Genomic DNA, 19,586 nt, shown 5'->3' with positions numbered 1-19,586 from the left:
AGCATAATCAACGTCAAGTCCAGAAGAACCACATGAATGACATCAGCAACACAAAACCCAAAAAAAGTCAAATTTCTCATGAAATTAAATGAAATAATTTCACATCCAACATGATAAATTAGAGAGACTGTATTTAAAATTTTCATAAATGTAGATAATACATACTTTAACGATAATTTTGGTTCCGGATATACATTGAAAGCACTACATTTAATATGCACCATTCCTTCATAGTCCGTACGATAATTTAGTTTAAAATGTGATTCTGGCACTGTTGAAAAATAGACAAAAAGAATTGAGAGATAATTATCATAGACAATAGCTTCACAATTTTTGAGATGGAGGCAGGCAGCTAGCAATGGCCGACAATAATGCAGTGGGAACAAAAAAGTTAAAATGCATCAATAGAAAATTCAGTCGAGTGATATCAAAAATTGAAGCACTAAAAAGTTTTATGAATTGAATTTTTAAGGCTGTGCTTCAATATTTGATGCTGAATATTCTATTGTGTGTAGAATTAAAGGAACTATTTTAAATTTGCATTATTGGATGATTTTGTGCTTCTTTACGGTCCATTGAGCTGATTAGACCGAGTGACACAAATGCAGAAGGGTCTGACATGGCCAAGGATCTGCTAAATCACCATTTGGCGTCCTTTTGGCTTCTACCATTTGATGTTCAAAAATAGGTTAAATTAAGCCTTCCACTTTGATGTCAAAAAACAGGTCTAGCCTGGCGGACCCTTCACCACCTGTGTCACTCAGGTAGACACCAAATACTTACCAACTATTTGCAAATGTGATGACTTTTTATCAGACGACTGAAATGTCTGCACGGAACATGAATATTCGCCTGTAAAATTTAACAATGGCTTTGTCACAGCAATTCCACGATATTTCTTGAGCGGATCATCAGTCACAGTAAAATCTTTCTTAATACGATTCTTAAAAATCGATAATGCTGTTGGTGCACGTGGCGGTATCCACTGATATACAAGATTACCATTTAATAGCCATTTAATGACTAATCCATTCTCATTTTCATCAACATCATATTCGCAGTCTAAAAAGAATTCATTTAATGGCTTCTTATTGTTTGCTTTATCATAATCCATCACAACAACGGATGGAACTGTGATTTTTTGTATCCTCACTGAGCAACAATGATCTGAAAATAGGCGTAAGAAAAAACAAATAAGAAATTATTATTGCTGTTATTATTATCAGTTTTGTTTGGTAACAGATTGAGATGAAATGAATGATTGGGGTATGGGGATTCTTGATTTGTTCATTTTTGGAAGATATCTTGTGCTTATTATGAAATAGCCAGTATTAGGAGAATGAGATGATTTATCCAAAGCAACACAAAGTAAGCAGAGATAATCTAGAGAAGCACATGGAGTAGAAATGACTGAAAATTGAGTCCTAGGACAACTGGACTCTAGAATCATGCCGGATAACATTGAATCTTATCAAGAGCTCGAAGTCGACTCGGATTTTGTATTCAAAAGTCGATTCAAATCGACTCGATTCCATATGAAATTCGAGTCGACTTCGAGCTTTGATCTGACCTGGAGATTGGGTCATGCTGACCTGAAATCGGATACTCAGTCAAATATACTCCTTGTGTATTACGACTGGAATCTTATAAATTCATAAAGACTATATTGTGACTCCAAAAAAGGCCGGGAACCTTAACAGACTAAGATCATGCTTTAATTTGAGATAATCTTGCCATATCCCGAACAAGCAGAAGTTATCGAAAGATAGAGCTGTCTACAGACGTTCTCTAAAAGCGACAAATGGGCCCCCGTTGCACTCCAGCCTCCAGAATCCTTCAAATATACGTCAGAGATAAAATATGTTTCACATTGTGGACGGACAAGTCTATTTGACTCTAAATACACAAAATTCATATCAACCTTGAACCTTTCCATGTAGCCACACTTAATAATTCACTAATGTCACTCCCCATCCACCTAATTTTAGAAATTCCACCTAAATACTTCCTTATTGTCTAAAATTCAATGTCCAACAATTTCCATAGAAATTCACATGATATATAGATTAAAATTCTATGTCCTTCCAAAATATTTGATTAATGTCTCAGCTAACCTTCCGAGAATGAAATCAGATATAAAGGAACGATGTTCATGAATCTGATCGAAAAAACATTTTCCATTTTCTATTTTTGATTTCTCACACTCACAAGCTGAACAAGACAGCTTCAGACGATATATTTTTTTTTTTGGGTAAAATGAGGAAAAGAACGATGACTTCTTACTATCCTTTATACTTTTTCCTCGTTATCAATTATTTTCGAATCGATATCATGTGTCATTTGTTGGTGACATGTGTTCAATGGCAATTTATCATCTCAACAGCTTTTTATGCTTTATGCTGTATATATATATAAGCACTAAATAGTCATTATTGTGATGATTTTTATGGAAGTGAGGGATGAGTAGAAACTTTTTTTTTTGTTGTTGTTGTTCATTAATTGCTTTTTTATATTTTTCGTTGTTGTCTTCTTTTTGTTCCTGAACTTTGTCTTTTGTTGAGCGATAAAATTGAACGTTGAAGAGATCATTAGGATTTTTTAGGCTGTTTTTAACATATTATGGTGATGGTGGGTTGATGTTTTAAGTGGGATTATTAATGGAAGTTGTGAACTGTTTGGTAGTGTCATGAGCGTGGCTTCTATTTAGTTTAGTTAAATGTAAGTCATGATTTTTATCAAATTTCACCAAAATTTTCCTTCATTTGATCTTATTTTCTTAATAAGCATTGCCTAATTTGGAGCATTTTATGAAACTTCTTCAGAATTTTTAGAGAATTTCAACCAAAAATCTGAATTCGGAAGAAATTCTAATAAATGCTGTTCACTTCCCAACCAGCAGATAATGAAATGTTGTCACGACGACGACGAAGAGGCAGTTTACTTAGAAGCAAGTCGCAGGTGCTTGGTGAAATTAACCGTATTTTCGAAGGAGCTGTTTCTTGCAAGAATCCGTGACGAAATTTGGGATTTATTGGCGATTTTGACTTAATTATAGTCTATTACAACACTTTAAAGTACTAGATACACCACTATATTAACCTTTTACTGAAGATATTGGCCCTTAAAAGATTCATTGACTCTTATTTGTCTCCATTTTTCCAAAAATATTTCAACAATTTCACCAAAAAAAATCAATTTTGATATCAAATTTCCATATCTTAATAATAATATTACTAGATTCCCTGATAAATTCATAAACAATTTCATTTCCAACAATAACTACCAAAATTATATTCCAAATATTGATACATTATGATCCATAAATCTATTCCTAATGTAATACAAAATTCACAATATTTTTAGTAGTTTTATTTGTAACCTTCACTGTAAATTGCTATGCAATTTATAAATATTAGTTCCATTATCATCCATAAATTACTCCCCACCACCGCCAAGCCAATAAAAATATTGATACTAGGTTATGTAACTATTTGAGCTCATAAAAATGTTATTTATTCAATATGAAAAAATATGAAAATATGAAAATTAAAACTGAAAATGAAATTCATAGATGGAAGTAAGTTGAGTATCAATAATCCCATTCAATTAAATTTTATCATCGATTACATTCATATGTGCAAAAACACACAATAAAAAAAGGGCCAAATTGAGTGGATTTACTTAGTCATTGAGTTTTACATTATAAAAATTTCCATTCATTAAAAGCATTTTTGCATGAATTGAGTCAGTGGAATAAAAAAATTACAAAAGTACTCGACCTTATCGAGTCACTTCAGCGCATTTTTGTAGTATAATAAAGGATTTTATCATTTAACGGATTTTCAGAATTTAAATTTTCTAACGGTTGCTGAAAATTCAAATTTTTTGAAAGCAACGCTTTCATTTTCTGCATTTTTGTAGTATAATAAAGGATTGTATTAATTAACGGTTTTTTTGAATTTAAATTTTATAACGGTTGATAAAAATTCAAATTTTTTGAAAGCAACGCTTTAAAAAAGTTCATTTTCTGCTTATTTAATGAAAAATCATTAATTAACGTACAAATAGATGGATTTAGGCTTCCAAACCAATTAATACCGAAATAACTCGATGGCACGAGCTAATGCTTCAAACTAGAGCTTTCTATGATGTCTGGTTGTCGAGATCTCGTTTTTCACCCAGCCAGCCGGACCAAGTGTATTATTAAGCGCACTTTTTTTCTCAATTGCACTAAAAAAACTTTTTATTTTTTGGTCCATAAATTCATTAAAAATTTTCATTGATTCTGTCCATATTGTACCCTTTGATTATTAAGTTTGGACAGTTTTTGCGAATATTGAACTTAATTGAGCATTTTAAAATATTTTCTAAAAATTGGGACGATTGTTGTCCTGTTGAACAAATAATGGAATGGAGTGGAGATAATTGTGAATTAAATTGTTATCGAGAGATTTGATTGTTATGTCATAAATGTTGTTGTTGCTGTTTTTTGATAATATTTATCATTAAAATATTTAAATGCACAATTTACATTCAATGTGGGTATTCAAATGAAAGATAAATTGATTGAATTCACAAGGGAGTTTGGTCACTAATGATGTTCATATACTTAAATGGATTTTAAAATTATTTGAACTATTAGAGTGAGTTTCTAATTTGACCTGACTCTGACCTGATTCTGACCTGACTCTGACCTGACTCTGACCTGACTCTGACCTGACTCTGACTCGATTCTGACCTGACTCTGATTTGACTCTGACCTGATTCTGACCTGACTCTGGTCTGATTCTGACCTGACTCTGACCTGACTCTGACTTGACTCTAACATCTGACTCTGACCTGACTCTGACTCGATTCTGACCTGACTCTGACCTGATTCTGACCTGACTCTGGCCTGACTCTGACCTGACTCCGACCTGACTCTGACCTGATTCTGACCTGATTCTGACCTGACTTTGATCTGATAATGGCCTGACTCTGACCTGACTCTTACCTGACTCTGGCCTGACTTTGACCTGATTCTGACCTGACTCTGACTTGACGCTGAGCTGGCTCTAGCCTGACTCTGACCTGACTCTGACCTTTCTGACGCCTTTTCGACTCTGACGTAAATAAATGAAAATCATTGCAATTTATTCTGATAAATTTGAAATAAGGAAGTGAAGGGACGACAACCTCATCTAACATCCTAAACGACAAACGGTTTTCAATAGCTGTCATATAGAGTCATGTGTTCTATACAAGATAATTATTCCATCCCCAAAGAAACACATCAAACACCCCTACCCCATCCCACATCCCAAACACATTACATTTCATCCTCATCTTTACTGTCCATTGAACAAATTCAAAACTTCAATAATATTCAATTTTTATTTTTTTTTTGTGTTGCTTCTCTCTGAATAAACTGGCAACTGTTACCAATCTCATCCATCATCCCCACATTCAAAAGCATCATGCTACGCTTTTGTTGTTCAATTTGCTGGATAATTAGTTTTCAATACAACCGTTCAGATATTCATTCAGATATTATTCATGAATAAATCATTAGATTTTGTCTAGTAATAGAATCAGGGGATAATTAATGCGTAAAAAAATTTGAATTTCATTTTTTCCTAGGATTTAAAGGCACTGAATGACTTTCATGGATCATTATTGATTTTGTGCTCTTTATGTACAGCATCAATAAGGATTAAGAATCTCTAAAGGAACTCACAAATTTGTGTGTCTATGATATTATTTCTTTATGCTGCACATAATCCCATGGATTTGCTGTCTATGTAACACAGGTCAAGTTATGCCTCATACTCCCATGGAACAAAATATTTATAGTCAAACAAAATCCTAATTAAGTCCAAAGATCCAAAACAACATTTTCTCACTCCTAATCTTCCCTTTTTTGTCAATGGGAGCTCGACATGCTGTGTGGATTGAAAATTTTCTACCAGAGTTGGAAAAAAGTTGTCTGTGACAGGCAAAAACCGTACAAATGCTTGATAATTTGTATGGTTTTGGAGGAAAAACCTGTGAAAAAAACTCCAGGCAAAAACCATACAAATTCATGATAATTTGTATGGTTTTGAAGGAACAGGCAAAAACCGTACAAATTCTTGATAATTTGTATGGTTTTGGAGGAACAGGCAAAAACCGTACAAATTTTTGATAATTTGTATGTTTTTGGAGGAACAGGCAAAAACCGTACAAATTTTTGATAATTTGTATGGTTTTGGAGGAACAGATTAAAAACTGTATAAATTCTTGATAATTTGTATGGTTCTGGAGGAACAGACAAAAACTGTACAAATTCTTGATAATTTGTATGGTTTTGGAGGAAAAACCATATAAATTACTAACAATTTGTACGGTTTTTGCCTGTAACAGGCACCTGTTTTGCAACACTGTTTCCTACGTAATGTATACCTACATGAGGATGAACATTTTCCCACCCATTATATGGCTTTTGTCCTCAACATTATTGATTTTATTCAAATTTTTGTTTGTCATTCTACCTTTTAAGGCTCTCTCTATCTCGTTCTTTTTTTGGATGATATACTTCTTGTGGATAATGGATGATTCGTGTATTTTTTTGTCAAGTTACACGTGTGCTTGTGTAGACATTTGGGAATCTTATAGTCAGGTAGGAATAAAATCAAGAATTAAGATGAGATGAACAAAATATTTTGACACTGAGCATGGATTTTATGAAAAGTTTTGTTGGATTATGTAATTTTTGTGAGGCAAAAATAGAAGATTTTCTGCTTCATGATAAGCTCTGCATTCATGCTGCAGAAACATTTTGTTTTGTTTAAATGTTGTTGATTTGGATGTGTTTGTAGGGATGATTCATGTATTTTGGGTGATGGTTTACTGTTTTTTGGGAAATTGATTAAACTTGGATTGGACATTGAAATATCCTTCACATCAACCAATATTAAGACTACAAAGTCTAGATTAAGCTATTTCTCAGTACAAATTACCAATAATTATAACCTCAAATTACCCAAGAAAGAAATCAATCCAAACCAAGACCGGAAATATTAACAGCAATTTCACCAATAATATCCAACTCAATCTAGATTCCATCATCAAAATTACAATATTACACAACCTTAATTAACATTCGCAATTTTCATGCGAATATTTTTCGATTAAGACATGATTAAAATTAGATTTTCTACCATCATAATTTCCATTTCGTAGTCAATTAGTTCCGCATGATCTAAGATACCCTCAAATGTCTTATTAGTGCTCTCAATTATTCTAACCTCAAAATAGTCAGTTGATTGATTAATTTTTTGCGATCGAATAATTTGCCGTCAAATTAAGTCCAAAGTAATTAAGTCAAAAAAATGCCAAGCACCTCCTCCACATCCCTCCCACAATTCAAGTTCACGCATTTACACTTTTTGGACTCGGATTATTCAATCGATCAAGAATTCTAAAAATAGCCAAGTTCTCATCAAATTAAATACACGAACTTTCAATTAATCATTCCTCATATTGCCATCATATCAATTACCTTATAATGTATGTAAATGAATGCGGTTTAGATACAGAAAAAAGAATGTTAGACATGAAAATTCACATTTATCATAATCTCTGATTAATTTTGCGCTCATTTCACAAAAAAAAAAAAACAATTTTTTTTGAATGTGTATGTTAGGAATGGCTATAAAAAATGTATAATGGATAGAAAATTGAGTAATTATATTGTAATTAGCATGAATGAAAAATGCCATGCAATATGAATTTTTATGTTTTCGTGCTTGTGACAAATGTGTGAATGCTGAGTGATGGAAAATTTGTGGATAAAGTCTGTCACTTTTTTAGGAATATGTTGAGTGGATATTGATGGGTTTGGAAGGCTCCCAGGGGTTGATTATTTTATTAATTCTAATAAATAATTAAAACCAGAGTTGGGAGGACTACAATGTGGAGAAGTCTCCATTAAAGTCCCGATTCCAATGAAGTCCGGTCTCCAATCTGCAGTGGAGTCCGGATTTCATAAGATTCCCAAAGTCCTGCCAACTTTGATCCAAACTTTTTTGTGACACGGCATACCGTCATGGTCGTAGTAAGACACAGCCGAAACCGCTTTCGACATGCAGCTACTCGACGGCCAACTTGTTTAATGCGGCAAACAGTTTGGACAGCACTGGGTTAATTGAAAGTAAGAGGAAAAGATCAAGTTGAGGAAGGTCAATTGTTGGAGTTCTAAAGTAGCTTAAGAGCAGACAAAGCTGAAGGACGAAAAATACTTGAGACAATTATCTAACCAACAACACTTACTAAAAGCATTCAAACTGACTAGTTAGTTGACTTGTAGCCTTAAGTTCCAGAACTTTCTCAGCTGAGAATTTGACCTCATAAGTTCCAGACTTCATTCTCATCAGCTCGTTCAATCCAACCTAGTTTACAGGGGTTATGACCTAATAACAAGGAACATCCTCATGAGTTTGCTCTCAAAATTGAATTCTTTTAACAGCCCAATACTTTATGTAATCAATCCAAAGTCATCTGTTTCTATTGAGAATCGTTCCCGACTTTTTAAAGAAGAATTGTCTATATTGAGAACTGAATCACTTCCAAGAGAGTCTAATGAGAATCGAACCCAATTCTTGCCAAATACCTTCTTAAATCAAACAGATGAGTTGATTTTATTGAGAATTGATAGTCGAACTCACTTATTTATAAACAAGGCTGTCTAATGAGAATCGAACCCACACTTCTTAACAGACGAGATTGACTCTATTGAGAGTCGAACTCACTTTTTAGCAGAAGAGACTGTCTCTACTAAGAATCGAACCCTACTCCTAACTGCATGATTGACTCCATGTTCCCAAACCACCTAACCACACATCCATACTACTACTCTCCCACTGGCATATTTAATTACACATTCTTTCATCCTCCACAATCAACTCTACTCTGATACTATGGTACATCATCAACAATTTTTAATCATAAATCCACATTAAATTCCACTCAACAACAAGAATTATTAATTATTTGCACATTTCACCACACTCAAAAACATCTTTGACCTATTTTGCCTCGTGATTAATCGACATTAATTGCATCCGATTTTTCAACTCCGCAAAGTCTAATTAAAAAAATCCAGTGGATATTTTAAAAACGTAAAAGTCATTAAAATCCGGTTCTCAATCCACATTGTTCGGCCAACAACAAAAAATAGCTGTTTATGCAATCTATATCCATTACATCATTTATGCTCTCTATAGCTAAATAATTATAACATTCTATATCCCCTCCACTTCTGGCATGTCTCACACCCCCCGACTTTGTAGCGAATAATTTAATTTTCTCCTTATTTCCCACTCTTTTGACCGAAAACCAAACAAACTTAAATGGAATGAAATTATATTCATGAAAAAATAACGACTGAGAGAATAAGAAGTTATGGAATGAAAAAAACAGCGATTATGAGTAGGAAACTTGCATAAATTTTTCAATGTAGGTCACTTTTATTATTTATTCTCAATGATAAAAATAAAATGTATCGTTTAGCAGCGGGAATTTGTTTGAGGGTTGTTGGAAATTGAGAGGTGGTGAATTGGCATTTTGTCTTGGAGATATGGCCAAGAGTAGGCATTTTATGATGAGGTATTGACTGAACTTGTTATTATTGTGTCAAAGATTGAAGTGAGTTCGAAAAGACGATGGCTAGGAAAAGTTGGAAATCGCTATCGGAGGATCGTGACTCAGGATTTTTCGGGATATCATCGAAAATTTCAATTCCGGGATATCCCGAAAATCTCATCGGGACCGGGATTTCGAGAAAGCATAAACATGACTATGATTTCAAATCAGATTTATCAAAATTCGGTCCCATCCCTAACAGAATAAGAGCATGCACGGTACAGTAATGACATTACGTTACCTAAAAGCGTTCTTTCTGTCTGTAGATCTCGGCTAGAGATTTCAATCTTGGGATCCCTCATTCAGGGGATTAATCCCAGGATCCTGGGATCAGTTTACCAAATTCCATAATCCCGGGATTGAGATTTTGTCCCGTGATTGAAATCCCTAGTTATGGCACGTTAAAGTCACATTAGACTGGGGACAAGACACTGTTTTCCAACTTTTTTGACGTATGTCTCCTTTGACGTGAAATAGTGTTAAGCTAGACCGGCTGGGAACAGACGAAGGTAGAATGTGTTAGGAACTTGACTTCTAGGAATCCTGACACAGTAGTTTCCAGATGTATTGGTTGATATTCAATCTAAATATTTGGGTGCCTGAAGGTCAAAGTAACTGTATCTAAAATAGTCTAGGTTTCTAACAGTCTGAATATCTCGATGTCTAGGTATATGAGCATCTGATGCGTGTCTAGTTATCTGGTTGTGCAGATGCTAGAGCTTCGCTTTATATGCTTGGTCAGAGATAACAAGTCAATGTTTCTTAAATCACTACACTCCATAGCTAGATCTCCAGTTTATAGTAGAATCTTAAGATAAAGAAAAGCGCATTTACAGACGCGTATCTAGTGCTAAAAAGAACATGTGAAAAATTCTCACAATACAGGTCTCGAACCAATGATCGCTGAGTATGCAATTATTATTCCAGTTTAGATCGAAACCACTACGCCACCGACTCACATAAACTCATGTCTAGGTGTTTGACTTTCTACATTTCAGGTGTCTTAGTATCTGGGTGTTAAGATCATTGGGTATCCGGATAGCTATAACTTACGTCAAACTTATATCATAAGCCAAACACCATTTCCAAGTTCCTTCTTAACTTATTCCTCCCCATTCCTGTTCTGTTTTTTTTCTCCTCTTGTTACCGACAAACTTAATCGTCATGTACAATTTTTTTTTGTTTTGTTTCTAATTTACCCATTAACTTATATAAAAGCTCATTTCATAATTAATTACAGAAATGATGAAAAAAAAAATGGGAAGAAAAAAAAGCAATAAATTCTGAATTCATTGTAAATACACAGTAGGAAAAATATAAAATTTCTTGCGCAAAATGCAGAGAAATTTTTAAATGTCCATAACTTTTGAACGGAAGCATGAATGTTTACCAAACAAAGTTTAAAAAAAATACGAAATTTCGCGAATTTTCAGATTCCTTAAGAAAAATATTTTTAGGATGCTCCATTGCTTCAAAAATCGATGATTTATGTTGAATATAATTTCTTGCGCAATTTTGGACAAGTAGGCGATTGATTTTGACAACACAAAACTTCAATTTTCGGACGATTTATCCTCCTTTCTTACGTTGTTTTGCTACCAAATGGTTTGAGGATGCTTCTTGATTATTTTAAAAATATTTCAGAGGTTGAAAACGCGAAAAAATTACCAAAACAAAATTTTCAAATTTTCGTGTGCAATTTTGGACAAGTAGGCTAACTCAAAAAAATTTGGTTGTGATAATTTTTTCGCATTTTCAACATCAGTAATATTTTAAAATGATCAAGAAGCAACCCTTAACTGTTTGGAAGGAAGACTGCGCCGTAAAAGATGGTAAATCATCAGAAAATTGATGTTTTGTGCCGTCAAAATTAATCGCCTACTTGTCCAAAATTGCGCAAGAAATTATATTTTTTTGCGCAAGAAATTATATTCAGTATAAATGATCGATTTTTGAAGCAATGGAGCATCCTAAAAATATTTTTTTCACGGAATCTGAAAATTCACGAAATTCGTATTTTTTTAACCGATTTCGGTGTCAATAGAGTTTATCGTTGAGAAGGCATAAACGTTTAAAAATTTCATGTCAGAAAAAAAATTTTTTTTTGATGAATTTGTTCGCGCAAGAAATTATATAACGCAAGAAATTATATTTTTTACCCTAAATTCTGAATTCATTGTAAATACACAGAAAAAAAAGGAACAGGAAAAGCACTTTACAAAATTGTCGGTGACTGCAAACAAGAATGAGAGAAATAACTGTCGTTATACGAGTGTAATGTAATTATTTTTTTCTTTTTTTTGGATTATTTATCGTTGTTCAATGTTTACAGTACAACTAAAGTTTTGTTTCGATCCTAATGATCTCAATTACGGAAATGGTTAAGTTTATTTTTGGATTGTTGTATCGTGGAATGCTTTTTGGGACTGTTTAAACTAGCTAGCTGATGTAGATGTGGCTGTGAGGATGATTTTGGGAGAAATTAGGACAGTTGTGGGCGATCTTTGAGTTGCGACACGTTAGTATGGTGCCAAAAATTGTTGGAACTGCAAAAAACCGTATTCCATTTACGGTTTTGGTCAAAGTTGACATCAAAGTGTGTCACGAAAAATAGAAGGTTGCTCACCACTGACTTAGATCATGGAAGTAGCCATGGGTGTAAGAGGGAGGATTGAACTACCCAACAATACCCCCACTATCTTCTGAATCCACCCCTGACTTAAACAATTGAATTTTGTGTATTTTATTGAATAAATTGCCCAAAAAATAACAAATTTTTTAAAAAAAACCGTTAAAATTTGAATTAATCTGACATGAAGTTGGCTGCAAAATAATGTTTGAACTTAAATTTTTCCGTTAAATTTCAACTTTACTGTTAAAATGAATAACAATCTCTCATTCAAAGTTAAACAGCACATTCCAAATTACCCACCATAAAAAACACTCGATTAACCCAGAAATTCCCCCCAAAACTCTCCTAAGGGAATCAAATTATCAACCAAAAATAAAGCCATTCTTATTTCTAAATGAGAAAATTCAAAGCAACAAAAAAAAAGAAAACTTTTCTATTTAAAAGTTAAAAAATGATTAAGGCTAAAATTCCTCAATTCTCACTGAATAGAAAAATTTAATAAAAGGCAAAAAAAAACTTTATTTTTACGATAATTGGATTAATTTTCCCAAGGCTTTTTTCGCATTTTAATCACCACAATAATTTAGATTAACTTTTATTAGGCAAATTTAAAGTTACAGAAATAACTTTAATGGTGGGATTGTATTGTGGATTGAATCCCTATTGGGAAGTTGTGAATGTTAAAATTTATTTATTTTTGAGACTGTAGAAATGGAAATGAAAATTAAATTTTAAATTAAGGATTTTTATTGGATATTTAATTGTGGATTTAAATGCTAATTAAAGGTTCTGAAAAACTTAAATCAACAAAATGAAAATTTAAAGTTGAAAAATTTGAATTTTAAAAATCAAATAAAAATTTAAAATTCTAAAAATTTTTAAAAATTTAAAAGAATTTTTAAAAATTTGAAAGAATTTGAAAGAATTTGAAAATAAAGAATTTGAAAGATTTTGAAAGAATTTGAAAGAAAAAATTTGAAAGAATACGAAAGAATTTGAAAGAATTTGAAAGAATTTGAAAGAATTTGAAAGAATTTGAAAGAATTTGAAAGAATTTGAAAGAATTTGAAAGAATTTGAAAGAATTTGAAAGAATTTGAAAGAATTTGAAAGAATTTGAAAGAATTTGAAAGAATTTGAAAGAATTTGAAAGAATTTGAAAGAATTTGAAAGAATTTGAAAGAATTTGAAAGAATTTGAAAGAATTTGAAAGAATTTGAAAGAATTTGAAAGAATTTGAAAGAATTTGAAAGAATTTGAAAGAATTTGAAAGAATTTGAAAGAATTTGAAAGAATTTGAAAGAATTTGAAAGAATTTGAAAGAATTTGAAAGAATTTGAAAGAATTTGAAAGAATTTGAAAGAATTTGAAAGAATTTGAAAGAATTTGAAAGAATTTGTAAGAATTTGAAAGAATTTGAAAGAATTTGAAAGAATTTGAAAGAATTTGAAAGAATTAAACAATTTCGATTAAAAATCAACAAAAATATAAAAGAAGTTTGAAAGAATTTGAGAGAATTTGAAAGAATTTGAAAGAATTTGAATAAATTTTTCAGTCAACAAACAAAAAAAGAAAAAAAATTTGAAAGAATTTGAAAGAAAAAGAATTCTGAAAGACATTTGAAAGAATTTGAAAGAATTTGAAAGACATTTGAAAGAATTTGAAAGAATTTGAAAGAATTTGAAAGAATTTGAAAGAATTTGAAAGACATTTGAAAGAATCCGGACTCCAAAGAATTTGAAAGAATTTTTTGAAAGAATTTGAAAGAATTTGAAAGAATTGGAAAGAGAATTTGAAAGAGTCCGGACTTTGAAAGAATTTGAAAGAATTTGAAAGAATTTGAAAGAATTTGAAAGAATTTGAAAGAATTTGAAAGAATTTGAAAGAAAAAATTTGAAAGAATTTGAAAGAATTTGAAAGAATTTGAAAGAATTTGGTTACACTGTGTAACAGTGGTGAATTTGAAAGAATTTGAAAGAATTTTTTCGGTTAAACTGCGTAACCCGAGCTTTGAAAGAATTTAAAAGAATTTGAATTTGAAAGAATTTGAAAGAATTGGAAAGAATTTGAAAGAATTTGAAAGAATTTGAAAGAATTTGAAAGAATTTGAAAGAATTTGAAAGAATTTGAAAGAATTTGAAAGAATTTGAATTGAAAGAATTTGAAAGAATTTGAAAGAATTTGGTTAAACTTTGAAAGAATTTGAAAGAATTTGAAAGAATTTGAAAAAGTGAATTTTTTGAAAGAATTTGAAAGAATTTGAAAGAATTTGGTTAAAGAATTTGAAAGAATTTGAAAGAATTTGAAAGAATCTGAAAGAATTTGTGAATTTGAAAGAATTTGAAAGAATTTGAAAGAATTTGAAAGAATTTGAAAGAATTTGAAAGAATTTGAAAGAATTTGAAAGAATTTGAAAGAATTTGAAAGAATTTGAAAGAATTTGAAAGAATTTGAAAGAATTTGAAAGAATTTGAAAGAATTTGAAAAAATTTGAAAGAATTTGAAAGAATTTGAAAGAATATGAAAGAATTTGAAAGAATTTGAAAGAATTTGAAAGAATTTGAAAGAATTTGAAAGAATTTGAAAGAATTTGAAAGAATTTGAAAGAATTTGAAAGAATTTGAAAGAATTTGAAAGAATTTGAAAGAATTTGAAAGAATTTGAAAGAATTTGAAAGAATTTGAAAGAATTTGAAAGAATTTGAAATAATTTGAAAGAATTTGAAAGAATTTGAAAGAATTTGAAAGAATTTGAAAGAATTTGAAAGAATTTGAAAGAATTTGAAAGAAGAATTTGAAAGAATTTGAAAGAATTTGAAAGAATTTGAAAGAATTTGAAAGAATTTGAAAGAATTTGAAAGAATTTAAAGAATTTGAAAGAATTTGAAAAATTTGAAAGAATTTGAAAGAATTTGAAAGAATTTGAAAGAATTTGAAAGAATTTGAAAGAATCCCGGAGTCCGAAAGAATTTGAAAGAATTTGAAAGAATTTGAAAGAATTTGAAAGAATTTGAAAGAATTTGAAAGAATTTGAAAGAATTTGAAAGAATTTGAAAGAATTTGAAAGAAATTTGAAAGAATTTGAAAGAATTTGAAAGAATTTGAAAGAATTTGAAAGAATTTGAAAGAATTTGAAAGAATTTGAAAGAATTTGGAAAGAATTTGAAAGAATTTGGAAAGAATTTGAAAGAATCCGGAATCCAAGATTTGAGCAAGAATTTGAAAGAATTTGAAAGAATTTGAAAGTCCTGCCAACTTTCCCCAAAGAATTCTGCAAAAGTCTCTTTCGACAGCCATTAATACCCAACCCAAATCATCCTTAAAACTTTCTTCCAAAAAAGCTTTTTCTTTTCCCCATCCCACATCCACCACAAACCGCATCCATCACAAAAAAAAGTAAAAATTTCCGACAGTTTTGAAAGCCCAATCAATTTTCCTTTCAATACACGTAATTCTCATGCTTATCTTTCTATTAGCATAGAAAAACTTTCAACTTCCCATTTTTACCTCGTTTTATGTCTTCACGCAAGTACATTCGATTAAACAAATTACTTAATTGCAAAAGTCTAAAGTCGTTTCGATCGAAGGATAAAAGGAAGTAAAAGCACATAAAGTTTTAGCTATAAAAAATTACAGTTGATTGAGTTAACTTCCTTCTTAAAAAGAAATGAACGGAAACTTTTGGATCATCTATAAAATGTCAAGCAAAAATAATGAACGAATTTGAAGGAAATGAGCGCTTTTTAGTTGAATTTGAGAATGAGAGGCGCATTATTGGATTTGAAAGATGGAGGAATTTGAAAGAATCTAAACCCAGAATTTGAAAGCCGAATTCTGTTTTATGTCTAAAGAGCTTTTGAACTTAATTCTGTGTTCATTTTAAAGCAGTGTTGTCCAACCTGTACGTCATGGGACACCATTAATGGTAAGCCACACCAAAAACCATACACGGCATTTATGTGGCGCAACACACTAGTGTCACATGTATCACACTAGTGTCACATGTTTCACACTAGTGTCACATGTATCACACTAATGTCACTTGTATCACACTAAAGTCACTCGTATCACACTTGTATCACATGAATCTCACAAATATCGCATGAATCTCACAAATGCCACATGTATCACACTAGTATCCCACATCACACAATTACCCAACACTGCATTTAAACCAAATTTTTCAAAATGTGTTAAAATCAGATTTCAGATATTTTTGTGAAACATTAAATATCAAAGGATATGTGTGACTGTTGCTGGAAGCAGTAACACAATATCATTAAAAATGTGTCACATGTGACACCCAATTGAATTTGAAAATTTCCATCCTTTGGGGTAGAAACAGAACAGATTTTTGAAAAAAATATTTATTTCATTAAATTTTGGTGTTAATTTCTGATTTTGAGAGGTGGGGGAAGTTGGAGTTTTTGGGAAAAAGAGGGGTGGGTATTCAGGTGAAACATGTTGTCGGTAACTTGAGTTGCACGTTGTGGGAGGTTGGATATTGTCTTTATGGTGTCTTAAGGCTACTGGGATTTCCTGAAGTATCCATAGCTCCATGGAATTCATTTAAATCTAGTTCTTGACTTGAAAAGTAGGAAGTCTTGGTTTCAGGCTCGACAACCCTTACAGAACATCCACATCGTACCTGAAATGTGACAATGTAGAAATTTCCTAGTATTTACGTTGATCAACTCAAATAAACTCAAATATTGATCAAATCCCACAGTGGATGTGCCCTTTGGTCACTCTACGTCACTCTACTATGAGTTAAAATCCCATTTAATTCCCCCAAGCTTTACTCATGCATTCACGAACAACCCATTAAACCAGAGTAAAAGATCAACAAACTTCAAATAAAAAAAGTCCAAATATAACTTTAAGTAGAGCACACAAATACCTTCCTCACTAGCACCCCGCAATTAATTCCATTCCAAAGTGTGCAATAAAATCTTGTTTACGACAAAAAAACTAAGTTGAACAACAAGCCACGCTACATAAAGCACAAATAAGCAAAAACTTTAATATCAGAAAGTAAAATTTCCATATTTCACTGTCCCATCCATTCCTTCTTTGCTCGCGTGAACGCCATTAGAGTCAATTTAGCTACGAAACGGAGAAATCCAGCTTGTTTATCTGTCTTCGTTGTCGTTTTCTTCATTATTTATCAATCATTTTGAATTTTTTTTTTCGTTTTTTTGTTGTAGACAGTTTCGAGTTTGTCTTCTTCTTATCTTCCTTTTTTTTATCCGTTTGTTTCTTGTACTTCTTGTTTTTTAATATCATTGCCCTTTCCTAGCATATCCATATAATGGAAAAAACTGTCGTCATTTTCATGTGTCACAAACATACTCAATGTTTTTTGGGGGGGTTGTTTTGGGTGTTACGGAGCGTTGAGATTGCCAAATTGTGGGTTAGGCTTAGGTATAGGGTTTTTAGCCTTTTCTGAGCCATTAGCGACATTTAACTGCTTCTATTTCAATCCATGACACTACTGAGACCAGCAAATGGTGGCCTGGAACTTGGTTTAAGTCCTCAAGCTCTTAATAAGCCAATGACGATCTTCGTCCGTCTCTATGTCAACCATATGATTACTCATATGGACCCCGTACCTCCCTAACTATGACAAAACATCCCTACCAACCCTTTTCTCAACCCATGACCCCATGCGACCACTCATTTTGACCCCCTATCTCCTTATCCATGACAAAACATCCAAACCGACCTTGAACTACCTCTATTCTCATCCATGACGATACTCATACCAATCCCAACTTCCTTAGCATGACAGAACATCCCAATCCCTTAGTAAGCCCTTGAATTACCTCTGTCCTAATCCATGACGATTTTCATACTAGCTTCAACCTCCCTAACATGACATAATATTCCAATAGACCTTGAACTACCTCTGTCTTAATGCATGACGACGCTCAAACCGATCTCCATCTCCCCAGCATGACAAAACAACCGAAACAACCTTGGTCTGCCTCTGTCCTAATCCATGTCGATGCTCTTACCAACCCCAACCTCCTTAGCATGAGCAAGCCTCCCTATCCATGACAAAACATCCCAATCAACCCCACATTATATTCAGATATGCACAAATACATATGAAATAAATAACGAAAAAAAAACAGTACAGAGAAAGACACAAGGACAAGAAGTGAATTTTTAGCGCATTTTTGAAATTTATTTCAAAAAGGTAGCTTAATAAGACACTTTGTTCGGTCGGTCGGTCGGTCGGTCGGTCGGTCGGTCGGCTGGTTTATCGCGTTGATCTCGATTTAAACTAGACATCGTAGAGAGCTCGGAATGGTTTTAAAAGATCAGTTCCATAAAGTTATTGTTTGCGCCCCGGGTTTTTAAAATCATTGCCCTTTCCTAGCATAAATCCTATAATGGAACAAACTGTCGTCATTTTCATGTGTCAACAACAACAAAAACAACAATGTTTTTTGATTGTTTTGGGTGTTAGGGAGCATTGAGATTGGGAAATTGGGGGTTAGGAGTAGGTTTGGGTTCGCATGCCCTTTTGATCCATTGACGACCCTTTTTGCCTCAATCTGAATCCATGTTACCATGAGAAATGTTGACTTTATTGGTATAGGTTCGCATGTCCCTTGCTGAACCATTGATGAATCTCACCCGCCTCTATATTAATGGTGAAATTCTAAGATCAAAATGTTGGTCTATTGGTTTGGTGATGCCCTTAGATTAGACAATGGACCTTGCTTCTTCTTAACCCATGTCCATGGAAACACTCATATGGATCCTACTGCATGTTGTATCTATGATGGAACATCCTGGAAACTTCAATCTGGATCCATTACCTGGACCACTCTTGTTTTTGTCCCTAACCATGATAAAGCATTAAACTGGCCTCCTTAACCCATGGACCCAATTGACGACTTATTCGGATCCTTCAACTCCCAATCCATGACAAATCATGGAAACCGACCTGAATACTTGTATTGTGGATCTGACGTGACTCTGGAATCCTAACTGGATCTTGTTTTGACAAAACATCCCAACCCCTTAGAGCCCTGGAATTACCTACTGGAATCAATGCCGATTTTCATACTAATCTCCCTAACATGACATAACATCCCACTAGATCTTGAATTACCTCTGCTTAATCTGACGATGTCACCTGGACTTCCATGGGATCATGACAAAACATCCGAAACAACCTTGGTCTGCCTCTCTCCTATCCATGTCGATCTCATACTAACCCAAACCTCCTTTATCATGAGCAAGGAACTGACTTAAAACATCAATTAACTGATCACACAATTC

General features: G+C 32.7%; 1 protein-coding gene across 2 annotated transcripts in view; it reads right to left on the bottom strand.

Annotated features, from left to right (window-relative positions):
* Window positions 1-19,586, bottom strand: part of LOC139095600 (uncharacterized) — a 54,361-nt gene that overhangs the window by 8,854 nt on the left and 25,921 nt on the right. For both annotated transcript variants that reach the window (XM_070646985.1, XM_070646986.1), the window contains exons 2-3: window positions 784-1,167; window positions 166-271 (exon numbers count right to left, since the gene is read on the bottom strand). In XM_070646985.1, coding sequence (XP_070503086.1) covers window positions 166-271; window positions 784-1,167 — 490 coding nt within the window. The remainder of the gene's footprint in view (window positions 1-165; window positions 272-783; window positions 1,168-19,586) is intronic.

This window comes from Chironomus tepperi, unplaced genomic scaffold (genome assembly GCF_022539635.2).
Source record: "Chironomus tepperi strain 1889 unplaced genomic scaffold, CSIRO-AGI_Ctep_v1 contig_365, whole genome shotgun sequence".
In the NCBI taxonomy this organism is placed as follows: Eukaryota; Metazoa; Arthropoda; class Insecta; order Diptera; family Chironomidae; genus Chironomus; species Chironomus tepperi.
Note: the sequence above shows the minus strand (reverse complement) of the source record. Positions and strands in the feature narration are given on the sequence as shown.